Source organism: Marmota marmota, unplaced genomic scaffold (genome assembly GCF_001458135.2).
Source record: "Marmota marmota marmota unplaced genomic scaffold, marMar, whole genome shotgun sequence".
Taxonomy (NCBI): Eukaryota; Metazoa; Chordata; class Mammalia; order Rodentia; family Sciuridae; genus Marmota; species Marmota marmota.
The window spans coordinates 12,564,794-12,584,974 of NW_026000168.1; the positions used below are offsets into that span (position 1 = coordinate 12,564,794).

At 38.9% G+C, this 20,181-nt stretch overlaps 1 protein-coding gene across 3 annotated transcripts in view; it reads left to right on the top strand.

The window, feature by feature from the left end:
• The window catches only part of Grm7 (glutamate metabotropic receptor 7), an 839,293-nt gene that overhangs the window by 769,551 nt on the left and 49,561 nt on the right, over window positions 1–20,181 (top strand). Inside the window, exons 9-10 of one of the 3 annotated variants that reach the window (XM_015494953.2) lie at window positions 14,218–14,464; window positions 19,316–19,407. In XM_015494953.2, the coding sequence (XP_015350439.1) occupies window positions 14,218–14,464; window positions 19,316–19,386 (318 nt within the window). In that variant the 3' untranslated portion in view covers window positions 19,387–19,407. Of the gene's footprint in view, window positions 1–14,193; window positions 14,465–19,315; window positions 19,408–20,181 lie in introns of those variants that run through there. The other 2 variants (XM_015494954.2, XM_048787053.1) reach the window with 2 other exon arrangements.

The window sequence follows — 20,181 nt, forward strand, 5'->3', positions numbered from 1 at the left end:
GCCTCTATGTTGATATATAGGATCAACCTTCAAGATAGTCACATCTTCTCCAAGGTACAAAATCATTCCCAGAAATGTTGATTAAAAATAGAAGGACTAATTACAATGGCAAAGATCCCCTTATTTAAACAAAGATTCAGGATACACCTGTTTTGAGAGGGACACAATTGAATCCACTATATTGGCCATCCTTAATGGATACCATTTGGTGGGATCTAGGAGTGGCCTAGTTAGACACTAAAATTTTTTTAACAAAAATATCATGAATGAACTTGTGTTTTACCCAAAGTACCATATGGCTTCTAACTGCAGAGACAACTTTCTCACCCTGAATAGAAATCTGCTCATCACTGCCCTCTTCAGAAATTCTGGACTTGTGGAAAAAATCAAAAATAAATGCATCAATTTTCATGGTTTCTTTACAGGGAAACCATGTGTAAGATCTTACAAGCTATATAAAGAATCTTTGTTTTTCAAAACCCATCATCTGAGAATCATCATGTTTCCCCCACAGGATTAAAACAGCAAGTAAATGGCACCTACTCTCCTTAACCTATGATAGCAACCTGAAGTCTTACCATTTGGTGGGTCCCTTGTGTTCACTTTAGATGCAGTTTTTATCCCATTCTTAAATTAAAAGCTCTGTTTTGAAATTATTATTTGGGGTATGGACACATGTGCATGTTATTAAATGTATATTGTTTAGAATATACAAAATGACACGTACAAAGCATGGGGTGTCAAACATAAAACCAAGCACAGAGGTTAAACTCCATCTGTGAACATAAGCATTCACTTATTTCTGTGTCAAGCTACTTGATGCCTCTGCATGAAATAACTACCGATTTGAGAAATGTCATTCGAAAAGTAAATAGCATTTGGGGGAAAAGAAACGTCAAGAAGAGGTTGTGGAAAAACAGATGAAATAACTGGGACTTATCAACTGAAGGATGAGCACACATAAAATGGGCATCATCTCCTACCAATGGAGCTGGGAAGACAATTCCCATTCACCGTTGCTAATAAGTACAACATGACCATTATTATTACTTACATTAGTAAACAACTACATAAACCACATTCTAAAATCCAAATGAATGTAGAATATAATATATCAAGCCTTGCTGGATCTCAGTGAATTTTATGAGCCAAGTTCAATAATTTTCTAATGAAATTGGAGAATACAGTGTTAAGTGCTTACCGTATATCTGTTTTGTGGTTGTAGGTAATCAGCATGCCTTTTTTTATTTTTTTAATATGGTGCTGAGGATCAAACCCACTGCCTCACACATAGGAAGCAAGTGCTCTGCCACTAAGCTACAGCCCCCATATACCTTTTGAGTAGAGAATATATTGTAAGAAGTTGAGGAGAGAAAATGTGTGAGGCTTAAATACTATTATTTGGGCAAAGTGAAGACTGGTTCCACTGTCATTATTCAGTAGCCTTTTGGCTAAATAACAATTGGCAATCATTGTAGCTTGCTTCATCCTATCTTGACAACTCATTCACTGTGTGACACTTAATGAAAGCCAGCTGCAGCAAGAGTTCCCCTCAGCAGAGATGTGAGATTCACCCCATCAATTCTTACATGGAGCTTGGTACACAGCTAGTAAATAATGCCCTCAGTAGAAAATGTCATATACTATATACTTCTCCGCATAATCATTTCAGATTTTAGGGAAAGGTTTTGGGGTTTTTTTGTTGTTGTTTTGCTTTGCAAAAATGTGGCATATGACCATTATGTGAAATTTTTTCAAAAAAGTATCCACTATTAATTACTAAACTGCATTTGACAGAGGATTAGTATGCAAGGAATAGGTGTTAAGTATACATTAATATGGTGGCAATTATCTGGCAAAAATACAGTAGTTTATTTAAGACAATTTTTTTTTCCTTTTTGGCAGGGGGAGAAGAATGATTCTGTAAATACCAATACATCCTAGGAACATCCATATTTTTTTCTATAGTATAGACAACAGAATGGAAAACAAAGATTATTACATCATCAAATATTTACTATAAATCATTTTGGTTTGAGTCTTTGAGCTCTTCTCATTCATATTTTTGTTGGACATGCATGTCAACTTTACTCTTATGCCTTGTTTTCATTTAAAAAACATAGTAAAAGTTTCTGGAAGGTAAACACATTTCACATGAATGCAAGGTTGACAGTATTTGCTATCAACTGCATTTTTTGGCAAAACTTAAGTCTTTAAGATGTCTTCAAAGCCAACTTTCAAAGGGGAAAAGTAATTCCTGTACCTCAACTCAATAATTGAATACTCCTTGGTCTGATTTGCTCCTCTTTCTTTCTCCTTGCCTTGGTTCGAGACCAGTGAGGTAGACAGTAGCTACAGCTAGCTGAATCTTGGCCCTCTTCCCCAGGAGCACAAATGAGTATTGCTATTTCTCTATTATTTGCAGTACACATCTGTATACTTGGGTTTTCAGGGATGCAAAGAAATATTCCTTGCATCCTATTCCTCCATCAAAGGCAGTTTGGTAACTATAATAAGTAAAAGTGGCATACTTTTTTGCAAAACAATAACAAGCACACATCCTATAATACCTCCCAGATGCAAGATAAATGACGTTATTTTACAGAAATATGCTTCACCACAATGTGACATGCCAAACTAACCAAACTAGGTATCCATTTAATTAAGGCATGGGCACCATGACCATTTCAAGACATATTTTGTGCTTGCAGACCGTTTTAAAGTGACCACATATGTAGAACCCTACAGCACCAAGACTGACACATGGTAAACTCTCAATAGATAAAAGATTCTTTTCACAGTGAATAAAATACGCCCTGTAAGGAAAGAAAGCAATCACCTATTGGAAGCTCCATCTGTTCACAGGTAGTACACACCATTGTATAAGTGAAACACCTGTTTTTGTTTAATGTTGATTCAGTACCTATAAAACAGATTGCTTCTTAGGTTTGGATAAATTTTATAGGTTTATAAGCTATCTGGCTCCATGGTGATAAGAGCTCACTGACAGAGGCCCAGAATGTAGATTGTCAACATAGAGAGAATTAGAAGAAGGGTGAGGACTTTGTTTTCCTCACTTTAATCCGTTGGGAGCTCATCTCAGGTTCCCTCCACAGGAAGCCCTGATACCAAGACTACAGTCACCTGGGCTAGGTACTGGGACCACGCAGATGTCTCCCAGTCACTCCAGGGGAATGAGGGGACAGTGACCTCTGCTTTCTTCTTACCTCTAGAGAAAACTGAAGTTCTACTTACAGAGAGACTAGAAAAATCACATTAAGTAAATAAGCCTTGCGCTTTCACTTTGCAAACTGAGCATTGCTAGCAGCAGGCCAGCCTGGCACTGTGTGTCCCCCGAATGGGTACACAAGGTGACAACAGTACCACCCATGAAGTGCTCCTGACGACTATTTTAACCTGAAGTTTTGCATGGGAGCTTCCCAAGAGTCCAGTGTCTTACAATAGGCTTATATATGGAAAACTACGAAACTCTGCTGAAAGAAATCCCTTACAACGTTTATTATATATATTTACTAAAAGGAATTCAGATGTTCTTCTTTCAAAGAAAGGATGAATGTCTAGGGAAATGGTAATTCCACTCAGTTCATGTGAATACATGGTGCTGAAATCACATACACTTCCAAAAAATAAATGCAGATCCACACGTCTCTACCACACCAATATAAAATTGATTGTAAATCTGGACATGAAATCTAAAACCACCAAATTTCTAGACAAGACAAAAATCCATGATCTCGGGTTAGCAAAGTGCTACCCTCTGGGGAGTTCTGGCGCTGTCCCCACCTGGAGCAAAAAACTGGATCATTATATATTTGTTCTAGCATTTTCCAGTGATTGCTGGCAGTGTGCCATGGAAAGGGAATATCATCTTAGACAAGATGAGTCTGCACCCAACACAATTCTCAAAGAGGGTCAGCAGAGAGCTACCAGCTGATACCTTCACAGCATCTGCAGGATCAAACCTCTCAGTCCTGAAGAAAGGTAGAATCCCTGTGGATGATGCAGCTCAATACCCACAACATATTGCTGCTGGTGTGTCTTTACAGTACTAAATAATTTTAGAATGAATAGTTGCTTATAATGCTATTCAGATAACTGGTATATAATTGCTTAACAAATTTAAACATCATTGGTATGCTGTTTCAAAAGATAACATACCTTTCCTAAATTTGGGACATGATATATATAGTATGTTAGGTTTTTAGATGAAAACCTAACAAAAACAACTTGAAAGAGGAAAAATTTATTTTGGGTTCATAGTTTTACACATTCAGTCCATGGTTGGCTAAACTCCACTGCTCTGAGCCCCCAGTGAGGGAAAACATCATGCATGGGAGAGGGGCGGGGAAGGGCAGAGTAAAGTTGCTCACCTCTTTGTAGCCAAGAAGCACACAGTGAGAGCAATACAGGCACCAGGGTACCCCCAGTGACCTACTTCTTCTAGCTATAACCCACCTGCTTCAAGTTAGCAACCAGTCTAGTCCATTTAAATGATTAACTCATTAAGTGAATTAATCTGCTTGATCAGTTTATGACTTTCAAAATCTAGTCATTTCATCCCTGAATATTTTGGGATCAACACAGGAGATTTTGTGGGATACTTCACAACATATGGAGACCATAGATTTTAATCAAAAAGGAAACAAGTATTGGCTTGAGAAAGGAAGGAGACATTCTGAGGTTCCTAGTCTAGACAAGTCAATCTATGAGTATACAACACTTAGGTAACAAAAACTCAACCTTAGAACAGTCCAGTGATTAACATGTCTCTGTTAGCCTGGGGGATTACAAACTCAGGTGGCAAAGGAAAACCATCCCCCAGCCTATCTAATAGATATGAGGTCTTTGCTACTGCTTAATAGTACAAGGAGCAACAACACCCTATACAACTAGCCCGCCAAACTTTGTAAAACATGCTTACTGATGCATTCCCAGTCCAAGATGAGTCACCTCCCCTTGGTCAACTAACTCCTTCAAATCCTTGACTCATGTTTTTGTTTGTTCTTTCCAATTTAAGGTCATCCCAAGAGTGCCTCCCTTGTTATCCCTGGGGAATAAATCCCATTTTTTTCCTTATCTCTAACCCTTCGGTTTGCCTTTTCCAGGGTGTCAGATCTTTCTCCCCATTCTCTGGCATGGGTATTTCATTATACAGATCCATTATATGTATCTGTAAAGATACCAGAACCTTGGAAACCTAGAAATGGAACCACCATTTGATCCAGCTATTCCTTTTCTTGGACTAAAAGACCGAAAAACAGCATACTACAGGGACACAGCCACATCAATGTTTACAGCAGCACAATTCACAATAGCTAGATTGTGGAACCAACCTAGATGCCCTTCAATGGATGAATGGATAAAAAAAAATGTGGCATATATACACAATGGAGTATTACTCAGCAATAAAAAAAATAATATGATCATGGCATTTGCAGGGAAATGGATGGCATTAGAGCAGATTATGCTAAGTGAAGTTAGCCAATCCCAAAAAAACAAATGCCAAACGTCTTCTCTGATATAAGGGAGGTAAGACTCAAAATGGGGAAGAGAGGAAGAACATGGGAAGAAGATTACCTGTACATTGGGGGGAAAGTGAGGGAGAAAGAGAAATGCATGGAAGGTGGAAAGAGATCCTCATTGTTATACAAAATACATGTAAGAAGATGTGAGGGAAAAAAAAGAATAGCATTACTCTAAATTAGACAGACAGAAGGGAGGGGAGGGTTTGGGGAGATAAGAAGGATTATTACTGTGTGTACAAATGTGAATGCATGACCAATGATTCTGCAACCTGTATACTCAGAAAAATGAGATATTATTTTCCCTCTGATTCAAATGTATGATATGTCAAGGTCATTGTACTGTCATGTGTAACTAATTAAAACAAATTTAAAAAAAAAATATAGCATAACCTTCTGGTGCAACACTGGGGCTCCTGTCAGCACAAGTCTTTATGCATTACTATGCATACACTCTGCTTTGGAACTGCTCAAAGGCCTCTGTTTTTATTCCACTACACACACACACACACGATAAAGTAAATGGAGGGGAGAAAAGTCTTCTCCCACCACAACCAAGAAAATAATAAAGATCCTGGGTCACCAATGTCAACTTGACATGGCTTTCACCCTCCCTGTCTGTCCAGTTTCTGTGTTCTGCCCTTCCTCTGTTGCATATCATAATCATGTGCAACCAAACAGAACCATCAGACACCATTACCTACTCATCTGCAGATGGTTTGTACATTCCATCTGTGCATTATTTACTTTTTTCTTTACATTTAATAGAAATCCATTTTAATAGATTAATATTTTAGTACATTGTAAAATTCACTTTCCTTCTTTCTTTTTTTTTTTTCTCATTCCTCATCTTTTGATCATTTGTGATGTGGGCCAGGATGTAAGAGTGCAGACAGTCGGAGAGAAAGACAGAAATCCTGAATTGCCGTGACAAGAATCTGGATTTGGCAAGGAAATCCGACCAAGTTTCAACTTCAGGCAAAAAATGTTTGCTCACATTTCTTAGTGGGGAAAATGAACGTAAAAATATAAACACATAAATGTGTTGTCTGTTCCCTTAGAACTACTTAGAGCTGTTTGAGGCTTTAATTGCCAGTGCTTAGGAAAACAGAGAATGAAAAATTAAACAAGTCTATAATCTACTCTTTTATTAAATAGGCTTTTTAGTTGAAAGTGAATATCAGTGTAGCAGAATGACTGAGCATTAGAGTCACAAAACTTCCACTTTCATCTAAGCTTTGCCAGGGATGACTATATTCCTTAATGGGTCACATACACTCTTTGAAAACAGAACTTTTGAATTAATATATTCTGAGTGTGTGCACTTTAGGAACCAAAATGTACCCCTAAAACATTGATATCCCAGAAATAGTTCAGTTTTTTTCATTAGGATATTTGTATGTATACCTTCCTTTACAATTCTTTTTTTAAAAATCATTATCCTTGTTCATTCAGAAATACTTTTGGAAATTGTTCTTATTGATAGGTAGGTGTATGTCTGCCATTAAGAAAGAGGGGAGTTGAGATCAATGATTCCATGACTATCTGAAAATTACTCTCTTATAGGCTATCAGAGAGAACATCACAGGAAAAAAAATCAATTTAGTAGAAGGATATTAGGGCATGGAGGTTGAACTTGAAAGATGAAGTTAATGAAGAATTCATGCAAAAAATAAAATTCTGGGCATAGAGAACTGCATGCATTAAATACCTTTGTTAGGAATGAATGCAGGGCACCCAAGAATGCCATATGCACCGTATTTCAGAGACACTAGTTAGGAAGCCGGCAATGTAGCCAAATCACATGCTATGTGGAGTCTGGGGAGAGATCCCACAACCTGATCTGATTTGAAGTTTCTATAAAGATTGCTGTGGTGGCCCTCTGAAAAACTGCTTAAAGGGAGACAACAACGGATGTAGCGAAGCTAGCTGGAATTCTCATATAATATCCAAGCACTAGGATGTAGGAGGAGGAGAACAATAACTAAAACTTGAACGTGAAACCCACTGTTATTTGTGCTATAGGGTTATTAACTGGATGAATATATATTTAAGACCAGGATGGGGGCAGCAGGGAGAGAACGGAACAGTCTAAAGTATTATTCAAATAATCTTAGTCAACTGCAAAAAAGACTGAACATGAAGTACAAAATATGATGGAAGCCCACATATGAAAAAACAACCCTTAAAAGTTCCAACTGAAGCAAACAGGAGATGGAGCTGACATTTCCCAAGAAGATAAATATTAGCAGAGAGGCACCTCCTTGCCAGTCTATGGGTTGGATAGGAGGTGATCCATACAAAAGGTGATAAACTTTCTCCTCAGGACATTCTTGCAAGCTCACTGAGGCTGTGGAAGGCAAGATCAAACCTAGATCATGCAGCCACTTCTGTGTGGCTCGAGCTCACTCCTTCTCATGGTATCCCTCTCATTAGGATGGATGTCCATTCTGTGCCCCATCTGAGAGTCCTCACTGTTCTATATAGAGGCATAAACTGAATGACTAGGGCAGTCTTATTTATTTGCACCTTTGGGGCATCAGCTCCTACACATAGCTGAGGACCTTACTGACGGATTTGGAGCACACAGACTCACCCTTAGGTAGGCAATTCAGCAGAGCTAGATTTCATCTACCCCACTGCTTTACCCATCAGCCAGGGACACCACGTAGCATATTAACTACTGGCTGCCACACAGCGCAGGCAGCAGCTAGGGGCCCTGCCTCACATCACCACCCAGGCAGTTTTAGACATGCAGGGAAGTAAAGATGCACACAGGGAAGGAAAGGCAAGAAGGAAGCTATCAGCACTCAGTGGTCAAATGGGAGCAACGGCACAAGAAGAACAGAGGAAGGCACACAAAAATCACACCCAGAACCGATAAGCAGTCAAGGGCAGGGGGGTGATCCTGATGATCTACACTGCCCAAGTCCATCCCAAAGCTCTTGTCATTGGCTTTGCTTTGCACACTTTGCTTTTATGAGAACCTAACATTGTTTTCTACTCAGTAACACTCCTGGGGCTAGTTGTAATAAACACTGAACAAGTTTAATTTAAAGCACATGGAATATGCCTAAAATACTAAGGGCTGTTGTTTTAACCCATCATTCAGCTATTGTCATTTGATTATGTTTACCTTAACAATAACGGGGATCAAGGTTGGCAAGGTTTAACAACTTTTCAGTTATAAAAATGGAATAATTTTTTGTGTCCTTAGAAGCTGAATAATGTAAGCTCAGATTTCATTTTCTTAAACCCACTGGTTTTGAAATGAAAAAAAAAAACAAAAACCACAAAATATCTTTCTTTCATACCCAAGATGGTCCCCAGTGAGGTTACAAACCAGAATTTTCACATCTCAATATGGAATCAGATATAATCTCCTGCAAAAAGACTTTCAGGTTCAGTCTGGATGAACATGGCTGGACATTTAAAGGGAGCTGATGGAATCTGGCACAAGTCTCTCTCTCCAGGCTTACTATGGGTAAAGTGCTTTGCCATTGTATGAAAAAATCACTGCAAGCAAAAGCCCTAACAAATTTTCAGCTCTCAAACCAGCAGGAGTGGTAAATAACCTTTTAGATCATGCAACAGAGCCAACAGTGTTCTTTTATCTGGCCAATATTGTCAGAGCTCCTCCTTGACAACTGGAAGGGGAAAATATTTTTGACATCAAGGATAAGGGGTCAGAAATTCTCTCAATCAGTATGTGTGGGGGTGGGGGCTGTGCATGGAATCAGAAGTGGCTTTTCTGCAAGACTTGGCCATCAAGACAGCCTGCTGCTTGTCCAAGTAACATGGGGAGGGCAACACTAAGCCTTCCCAAGGATGTGCTCAATTGCAATGACAGCATCCCTCTGGTGACACTATGTTGGAAAAGACACAGCATCAGGTTTCCGGTCAGCAGAGCAAACTTCTGAGATGTAGCTGATTTCTAGCATGAACAAAATCACTTATCTCATGCTCCACAAACTGATTTGTATTCACCTGGAGCACTTGCCTTACGTCAAATAAATAATGCAATTGCATATAGACTTAGTACCGTGTCTGCCTGCAGCCATTCAATGACAAATACAAAACACGTAAAACTAGGTCTTGTTCAGTAATCATCTACTTTTCTCTGTTGTTTTTGATTCAATGATCAGATGCCTACCCCAGACTATTTGCTGTGTGGTGTGCATTTCTGTAACTACATTATCTATCTGTCTAACATCTATTTAAAGATTGGAGGTCTAAATAGAACAGCATGAAGCATTTCTGCAGACTATAAAGCTGTCTAATAATGACACTTGGAATTCCTAACCACCACCATATGCCATATACTATGCTGACTACTTTGCACACATGATCTCCTTTTATCTTCAAATCACTAGGAAAGTCTCCATGGTAGAGGTAGAAAGAGGAAGATTTTATATCCGGCACTCTGGTAACAATCTGGTTTGAATTTTGACTCACTCATTAACTAGACCTGAAGTAACTTGCCCCAAATCACCCACCAGTAGTCTAAGGCCAAGACTCAAAAATCAATTCTAATAATCAAAAAACAAAACAAACAAACTAAAAACCCTTTAAACTATCCTAATAGAAGATACAAATTCCTTGACCCCCAGAGAATGGGGGGAAGCAGTGTTTCCTCCATTAACATACTGGATCTTCCTATTATTTCTTACCCATAAAAAAATCCCTCAGTATGATGACCTCTGGGAATCCTGACTGCAAACATTCTGTCCCTTCCCAGCCATGGCCACTTCAATTAAAAAGCAGGGGTTACAGGTGGAAAAGTTAGCAAGTACTGGTTTTTGGTACAGGAACATTCATTTTGGTTTAGTCACATCAATATTTCAAATTCAGATAACAACACACCCTTCCTCTCTACTGTCACATCAGGCACATTTTTCATTTTTATTACACAGACTCTGGGGTGTTGTGAGAATTATGAAACTTCTCCCATCCAACCTAAAGACTCCATTAAAGCTTTCTTGTCCCAATTCTCAACTGTCACCTGGGAAAATACAAAATTGGTTATTTCTCATGAAATAGTCAATGACAGATGAAACAGGAATTTGAGAATACTTTCCAACAACAAAATACAACAAACTTAATGAGATTTTCCTCCCTAACACATGCCGTTATTCAGTGGATTCTGTAAGAAAGACAATCATTTCAAGATGTATTAAGACTATGAAAAAAGAACAGTGTTGATATAACGTATTTTTTGTTAAAGCCAATAAATGATACTAACATCCTTTATTGAGTGGTTGCTAATATGATGGGCACTGTCCTGTACTTTTTATGGTGGTCACCCTTTTAGAACCCATTGGCATTATTATCTTCACTCTGGTAATGAGGAAATAGAGTTGCAGCACAAGCAACAGGAAAACTACCACTACAATGAACTGTGAATGATGGCTTTTCTTGAAATAATAGTAAATGTTAAAGATGTTTATCAGACTTAATACTTCTTTCAAGTGTGTAACTTTTTCATTAACCAGAATTTAATACTGACATGGTGCTTATCATGTAGTCAGTTGTGCTATAACCTGACACCCATATCCTCCTGTAACACTCACCATGCCATGCAAATTTATGTCACAAAAGACTGAGTATTGATAGGGAAAATTGTGCTAGGGACATGAATATAAATACTTACTATTGCACTCAATACCTTAAAAAATGGCCTATCATTTGCACAAGGAAGTTGATTCCAAAAGAACTGCTGGTTGTCAGTGACTCTTTTGGAACATGGGCAAGTGTGGGTCTTGTGTACTGACAAAGACAGATGAAGCCTACTGTTTGCATATGGTTTCTTGAAGAAATCACACAGTTGTAGCATGAACTTTCTGTGATGCTCAAATTACTTTCTAACATGTAAATCCCATCGGAGGACTTTGCACTCTGAAAGCATATGCCACCACTGACCATGCTCTAAGCAGAGGAAGGTGAGTGTTTTTTGAGCTACAACTTGGGAAAAGGGGCAGGCCTGACCTAGAAGATGGGAAAAACTTTAGCTGATGTATTGAGCAAGACAGATAAGCAAAGGTGATACCCAGAGAACGGGTAAATCCGGGCCTAGAGACTTTGTTCAAAAAAGGATATAGGCGGGCCAGGGTTGTAGCTTGTACTTGCCTTGCATGTGTGAGGCACTGGGTTCAAACCTAAAAACCACACACAAAAAAAATATGTGAACATTGTGAGATACTAGTATTCTCATTTTACAGACATGAAAGCTGAGGATAAATGTTACAGGACTAGTAAAAGTTAACTGAATTCAGCAGGACTGTCTCTATAGACTCCTTATTCTCCTCCTCCCTGCTGCATAAGGAGAACCTGTGGGCTGGAAACAGGGATAAGAATGTGGCCTGTGACATTTATCTTTGTTTCTATATATTTCTCAAGTGTTACCAGCGACTGCACAATTTAATATATATGTATATATACGTATGTGTGTTTATCTCAAAGCCCCAATAATGTCATTTAAAAGAATTCAGTTACATTTCATAAAAATCATAGTTCTGGAGTTTTAAATTAATAATTGGTCTTTCTTAAGAGAAATGAGTGAATAATTTCAACTGCAGAATTTGCTCATAAGCAGAGAAATGTAAACAAAACCTAAGTTACCACAGATTTGCTTATATCCCGTGCTCTCTTGGACTGCAACACCCTCATGAGTGCAATGATAACCTGTGACCATGAAGAAAGCCGGCACCATGGTCTAGATCCATAGAGCTCTGTGCCCATGAGGAGCCTTTTTTGAACAGTGCAGGCTACCAGTATGGAATGACATTCAAAATCTAAAGATATTCCAGTAGGAAAAGATGAGCTACAAAAAAAAAAAAAAAAAAAAAAAAAAAAGGTCTAATTAAAAACCCAAAGGATCATTAATTCAACATTGTCTTTCTGTTTTATATTCATTATGTATTATAGAGTCAGCAGCTGGCAGATCCTTTTCACTGTTCAGAGACATACAAATTCAAATTCTCGTTTGTGAAAAAACTTCATTCCTTTCAGATGAGAAGGCAAAGTCTCTCTTGATTTTTTTTTTTTACAGGGGCCTCAATTTGAAGAATTAACACCAGAGATGTCCAGGCAGTTAGTAGTGCTGATGGAAATTCCTGTTATTTAAAGAAAGGCTGTTTGACCACCAAGGTATAGGAAGGACAAAGGTGTCAAACAAATGAAACCATCTATCCTATTTATCAAGAATCTAATATTTGCCTGCCACACAGATATAAGCAATGCACTCCAGAGAAAGACTATCTTCCTGGACCCTAAGGCCTAGTTGAAGAGATGGTTAGTCAAATAATCATGGTAGAGAGTATATGTAATTACAAACTGAGACCAAGGATGGAAAGACAATAGTCCTTTGAGAGTGTGTAAGTAATCAAGTCGGCCTTGATTTGAAGCTGTGGGTGAGGGCAGCTTAGGATGGAGAAACATTCCACACAGAGGAAAAGAAGAATTTCTAAAAAGGCATATACAAAGATTTCCTGGCTGAATGAGCACAATGCATTCAAGGTCTGCAAGACAGCCCCCGGGGATAGAGCCTTGGAAAGGTAGAGTTGTCAGTAGAGGGGACAGAGAGGTGGAGAATGATGAAAATTTTGTCTGAAAAAATAGTCCAATACAAACCAACTGGGACCATGTAGACTCCAATAAGAATAGAAATTTATGTCAATATGGCAGTCAGCCTAGCTGTGGGACACCACAGGCAAATCCATTGTCATGGAACTCTTCTTTCCACCAACTTTAAGAGGTGATGCTTGAATTTAGCCTAGCATTTAGAAACATGCAAAGCACACACCTGATCATCACATGAGGGGTCCTAGGTCATGGTAGGGCACACTGTAAACATACTGGACCAACATAAGTTGTCAGTGGCCTTTCCTGTGTTGACTGTCCAACTTCCCACATCCTTCAGCTAACCTTCTTCAAACGTATAGCCAAGACAATGACTTCACACATCAGGCACCACATGAGTGGTAGATCCACTGATTTCTTGAGGAAGCAAAAGGAGACAAGGACAAGCACAGGGCACCATCCAAACTACAGATAACACAATGGTAGAATGAGTTTTCTTCATTCTATTAGCAATTGGACAATGTAGAGTGGACAACCCACGGTCAGTACGTCTTGGTCCCTTGACCTTAGTCTTTTGTGACACAGACTTAGGCAAGAAGGTCTTACTTTCCAGGAAAACATTACTCAGTACTTTGTAGGGAGGGATGCTGAAGGTGCAGTATTATTAAAATGATACCAAAAAAAGGGCATTTATTAACAAACATTTTTCAAATGAGGTCCCAGAATTTCTGCAATTTCTGCACAGGTGAAATTAACAATAGCCACTCCTTACTCCAGATTAGAAATTTCTATGGTCTTCATGTCTTTATAAAATACCTGCCATTCTGAAAAAAAATGACTCTAACTCTGAACTTCCACATAGAAGACTTCTTCAAGGCAAGCTCACTTCTGTACTTACCCAATGATGTCCAATCAGTTAATATACATTAACCCTGCAATAAATGTGCAGTCATTCTGTCTTCCTTCTTTGTAAGGCCCTAGAGGGTTGCTATGTTTTCCCTCCTAGGCCTGCTTACCCTTGATATCACTTCAAGTATGCAGACCCCCTCTGCGGTCATTTTATTTGTAATAGTGCCTTGTGTGTTGTGTCTCCTAGCTCTACATACAAACTACCACGCTTACAATCTCCATGAACCTAAGTGCGTCCGTGGCGCTGGGAATGCTATACATGCCGAAAGTGTACATCATCATTTTCCACCCTGAACTCAATGTCCAGAAACGGAAGCGAAGCTTCAAGGCGGTAGTCACAGCAGCCACCATGTCATCGCGGCTGTCACACAAACCCAGTGACAGACCCAACGGTGAGGCAAAGACAGAACTCTGTGAAAACGTAGACCCAAACAGTAAGTAACTCCTTTCTTTCATCTTCCCATCCTGCATCAGGAGGCCCTAGAAAATGTGGTGTGTGCTGCCCTGGTGAATGCTAATTCTTGCTCTTCTGAGATTGACTCATTCCTGCCACCATTTCCTTTCTACTCCCCATTGACAAAAAGCCTTTAGAAGTTCTGCTTCAAAAGTACAAAGCCTCCTCTTTCCCTTGCTTGGTGTCCTTAGTTACAACTGACATAAATACACCTCTCAGATTGTGGCACCTTGCATCCTTCCTGCTGGTGGAAACGACTTCCTGTTAGGCAAATGTCTATACCTAATGGATTGTAGCAGAAGAAATAAAATTAGATTAAGATCTGAGGAAACCTGACTCCTCTCCACTGGTACATGCATATGAAGAAACTTAGTTATTCTTTACTAAGCAAGTCTCCCAGAGACTTAAAAAAAAAAAAAAAACACCATAAAATATTGGATAAAATTGTCTAACTCTCATTGAAGTACATAGGCCCACACCACCACCATGTAAAAAATGGCATCACTATGTGGGGAAAATATGTCCCACACCCTTGCACAACAGATTTGTTCTCTTAAAAACAAAACCTTAGGGCTGGAATAAAGGAAGAAATGTGAGATTTGAGATACTGTGTGTCATATCTGCAATATTCCAGCAGCCTTTAGTTATGCTGGTACCGAGTGAATTTTACGTTAAAACTTTCAGTTCTAGGACTTGATTTCCTAGAATATTTTGACCCCTTCCATATAGGATGAAAGATTCCAGTGTTTATGATATTCCCCGGGTTTAAGATAGACCTAACTGTGGCAAAACGCTTACTGCCCAGCAGAAAATTCAAGAGGCCCACTGGGTACCATACAAAGACCCAAGTCTTGGCCAGTCTCCACTTCTAAATAGTGAAACAAAAGTGGTACAACACTTTGAAAGTAAGTACACAGAGAGTAGCAAGGTTAGAACCAACATTTGGGCTTCACTTTGACTTCTCAGTAGAGTAGAATCTGGAACAAGGCAAGAGACAGGAAAGTAATTTCCCTGATAGGGGACCGACAGAACAAGTGTGTAGGTTCTGTTATATCTCTTAAGAGAAACTCAGAAGAAGAAAAATTGATGGTCGCACTCCCTGTGTTGTAGGAAGAGCCTTTTGGGTGTGGACATACCCGAGTTCAAAGCCAGGTTCCTCCTATCCACAGTCACAAGGCTCTGAGACTCACTGTGCTTTTCTAAAATTAAATATCATTACATATAAAATAGAATAAGATGTAAGTAGATGATAAAAAATATTATGCATCTAGCAAATGGTATATCAACTAAATGCCAATTTCTTCCATTCCTGAAGAGGCAAAATGTTTTGCTTAAAAGTACACTGCAGTTGACTGGTTATGTGGTTATGATAATAATGATGTTTGGTGGGAGATGCTTAAGTTAAATGTGCTTTGAAACGAATTATTACTTGTTGTATTGTCTACAGACAGGAGTAAACTGAACTCAAATAAGGCTGCCAAGGTAGAGGCCTCATCTTACTCAGAAATTCAAATATTCCATTCTCTATTTCAATCACAACAATTATTCCATTTGGGAATTCATTGGTTGTCTTTCCTTGATAAAGTTTTATTTTTTCTTTCTTTCTTTCTTCTTCTTCTTTTTTTTAATGCTGTTCTGGTGTCTACACTGAGCCAACATCAACATTCCAAAAGAAAAAGCAAATCAAGTAGAGCCTTTGACTCACCACCAGTCTGAAAAATACCTTAAGATTCTTTCAGTACTTTTCACATTATGACCCTTAAACACCATAATAACTTGGACTACATGTTTCTGAACCATAGGAGGAGATTCATGTACCTCCAAACATTGGGGTTTCTGATGATCCAACCCTCTAAAGTCCCCAAGAGAAACTCAAAGATCTTAGTTTCACTAAAACTGTCCAGTGGCACGTGCTATAGTGGCATTAATGTACTAGATAGAACCTTTGTATCCAATTCAGTCAGCATTAACACAGGTGCCTAGAGCCCTTGAAATACACTACTCACCTAACACATTTCATATTTTACTTTGTTTTCAATTATTCAAGTTTAAATAGACACCCATGGCTGTGGCTGCTATATTGGAGGACTCAGCTCTAGAAACTAGTGTATCTAATCTTGCAAGGATTTCATTCTAGGACACTCAGTCTGAGTCTTTATTGGAGAAAACTCCCTTAACTTCAGCTACGATGCTGACCTGGGACAGTTCCAATCTAAAGGAATCAAAAAATTAATAAAAATTTGAAATGCACCCAAGATGGATAAGAAAAAGTTATTTAAAATGATTCCAAAAGGAGCAACCAGTATGGAACACAAGTAATTATCCTAGATGGCAATTCACTGGAAAGTCTCTAACAATGCAAAAATGTACAAATACAAGTGCATAAAGAGTAGTAGTGAATGATTCAATTAATATAAATAGGTGATACTGCTTTAATGCTAGGAAGCGTTATCATAATATTGTTCAATAAAAAATATAGCTCGTGCTGGGAGTGTAGCTCAGTGGTAGAGCGCTTGCCTTGCACGTGTGAGTCCCTGGGTTCAACCCTCAGCACCACATAAAAATAAATAATAATAAAATAAATAAAAATAAAGATATTAAAAATATATATAGCTCATTTTTTCTCTAATATCTAAACTTTGGTAATGGAGACAAAGAAATTATTTGCTGCTTTTTAATAGCAAAAATAGAGACCATGCACTTGAAAAAATCTTCAGTGGGAAAATTCTGTATTCTCTTTTCTGAGAGAAGGTATCTGAGAAGAAAGTTGAGTTTACATGAGCTATAAAGTAAATAACAGAACAGAAATACCCTCTCTTGCTCACTGTTGCTCTAAGCACTCAGTCGCAGTGTACTTCAACCTTGAGTGTCTGCATTCTGAACAGCCCTGCTCCATCGCTGCAGTTGCCACCTGCTGCATGCACGCTTCCCGCCACCCATCCAGTCCACACAGCTACTACATGTCTACACAGCCCTGAACCTGCTTGTCGGCTTCATGTGGGCAGTCACCTAAACTGCCCTAGGATGGTCTATTATTCGTCAAGGAGTTAGTTTTCCCTCAAGTTGCTTCTTCAGTCAAAAATCCCCTGGCTTCAAAGAATGGAGATTGAAATCAAATTCCATGCACGTATAACTTTGTCAAAAAGAACTGAACTACTATGTATACTTATATAATGCTCTAATAAAAAAACAGTTTGGGGTATGAAACAAAAATATAATTTAATGTTGTTATCTTTGCACTAGCAGTACATATTCAAACCAGGGCCACCGGCTACAAGTCTCTCCATTCAAATAACAAATAGCAAGCTCAGAGGGTAGGAGGGTGTAGCTTGGCTACTTATTTAATTTTTATTTATACAAGTAAGATTTCTGTAATGAGGGGTTCAGTAGAGCCTAAACTGATTTGGATATTTTCAGATTTATCTACGGTGGTCCCTCTTCAACATTCCTTTCCAAGAAGGGAACTTCAGTCATTTGTTTCCTGATTTTGGCATCTTTCCCTATACTCTCTACTACTGATTTACCTACCATATGTGAGTTCATGGTGAACATAATGATGCCAAATAAACAGAAGGACATGGTTGTGCTTGGTCTGTCTTTCACTGATGGCCCCAAGGATCCTTTCCAAGTTGGATGGATAATGTCACTAAGAGATAGCATGGCTGTATAGGGACGGGTGGATGAAGTCTTCTTCCTCCTTCACCTGTCCTGGTCATAACCAGAAGGTACTCTGAGTTCTCCTCTGGTCTTGTGCTTTCCTTGGTAAAGGATCACAGTACATAACAATGAGAGGCCTCAAACTACTTTTGACCTAAGTAAGACACCATCCATTTTCTAAGCCAGTGTCCCCTCAAAGCACAGGGAAATACCTCAACTACGTAAGTTGCCTGTGGATTGCCTTCAAAAAGCTGGACATGGAAGGCAGGTGGACAGCTCGGGACACAACCCCATCCTGGAAGTAGAGATATAGGTCTGATAAATGACCTTGAAACAGAGGCTGAACAGATACTAGATAAAAGATGGTATTAAGCAGATGAACATATTGTAGAGGCCATTTCAAGAACCAAATATTTTATATTTGATTTCAAATATAAAATTAAATTTAAAGATGAGTCTATATTCTGATACTGCTTTTCTTTCACTACCATTTCTCTATTTACCATAAGGAGAACACGTAACTGAAAATCTTGAGTTTCTCTTGAAGAAAGCAATTACACCAAAGAGGAGAAGTGTGGCTAGGAGGAGGCATTTGAGCACACACAAACACACACACACACACACACACACACACACGAAACCTCTTCTGCTGCTGGAAAATGGATGTGGGTACCCAACTCTACGCAAGCCACGATGCCTCGAAACTTCTGGAACACACTCCAGTGCTGTGTTCATTTGTCACAGTGCTTTGCTTTGTTTTGGCTTCTTCATGTGTTTGGAATCTTAACATTCTCGACATTACGCTACTTGTTTCATCTCTCTGGACTAGCATTGCAGATGGTCAGTGTGACTGGCTAGCCTGAGACAAGAGGCATGGCCAGAGGAAGCAAACGATGCTCAGAGCAGATAGATGAGTTATTTGGAAGCTGGTCCCCTCAGCTGGTCCAACCCAAGAAAGTAAACCCCAAAGGCACCAATACTCCCATGTTCAGAGGTACCTGAATTGTGGCAGACTGGTCTACAAAAGGCTACCAAACCCCCTCAAAGAGGGGACATGATATCTGTGGTCTCTATCGCAGCCTCTTCTGCAGAAAGAAAACTAATAATAATAATGGAAAGAAAATCTGTGTGCATATTTACTTTATATATACCTATATATTTACTTTTCCTGTAGACTGTATCCCACCAGTAAGAAAGAGTGTACAAAAGTCTGTCACTTGGTACACTATTCCACCAACAGTATAGCTTTTGACTGCTTTCCAAAAGGTAAGAAAACAATCTAATTTTTATTTGTATATGTGTTCTTGTCTACACCGCAAATTAGACATGTTTCCATGAGAACTGTGCATGACAATCTATAAGTCTACCTATAGGAAGAATATGCATTTGAAAAGATGGTATCAATAAGCTGTGTGCCAGTAGCCGCCATTGGTCACGTGCCTGGTATATGTTCTGAAGAATATGTTTACGAGTGTGTGCACATTTGTCTTTCCTAAGCAACTAGCCTGTCATTGCAGAGAACAGGTGCTGGTCACTCCACTACATGTTTTACTTTATCCAGTGGTGAGAAATCATTTTGAAATGCATGTTTTCACATTCTGGCAAAGTAGAATGCTTACAGGGAAAGAAGGGAGACATTTACAAACCTAGGGAGAGAAATGTTTGTTCTGGTTTATTGTTATTAAATATATTCAAAGTAACATACATGGTCCCAGAATTGTATGCATTGAAACAACACAAATGGCTGATCCCTACCAGCCTAAGGCTGCCTTGGTTCCTTTTTTGCAGCAAAGACATAATAAAGAAAGACCGACTGGCTGGGCTTGATAATTCGTAGCTCAATGTTCTGCCTCTGAGAAACTTAACTCATTGCAATCATCTCTTAGAAGCCAGAGAGGGGTCCAACAAACTACATGGGTCTAAAGATGAATTTTAATAGTAGTCGAACCCAGAGATTACCAACATATGTACCAAATGTATTCAAACTGAGAACTTGGAGAAATGACGACCTGTGTGATCGGTGAACTGGCCACGTGAATC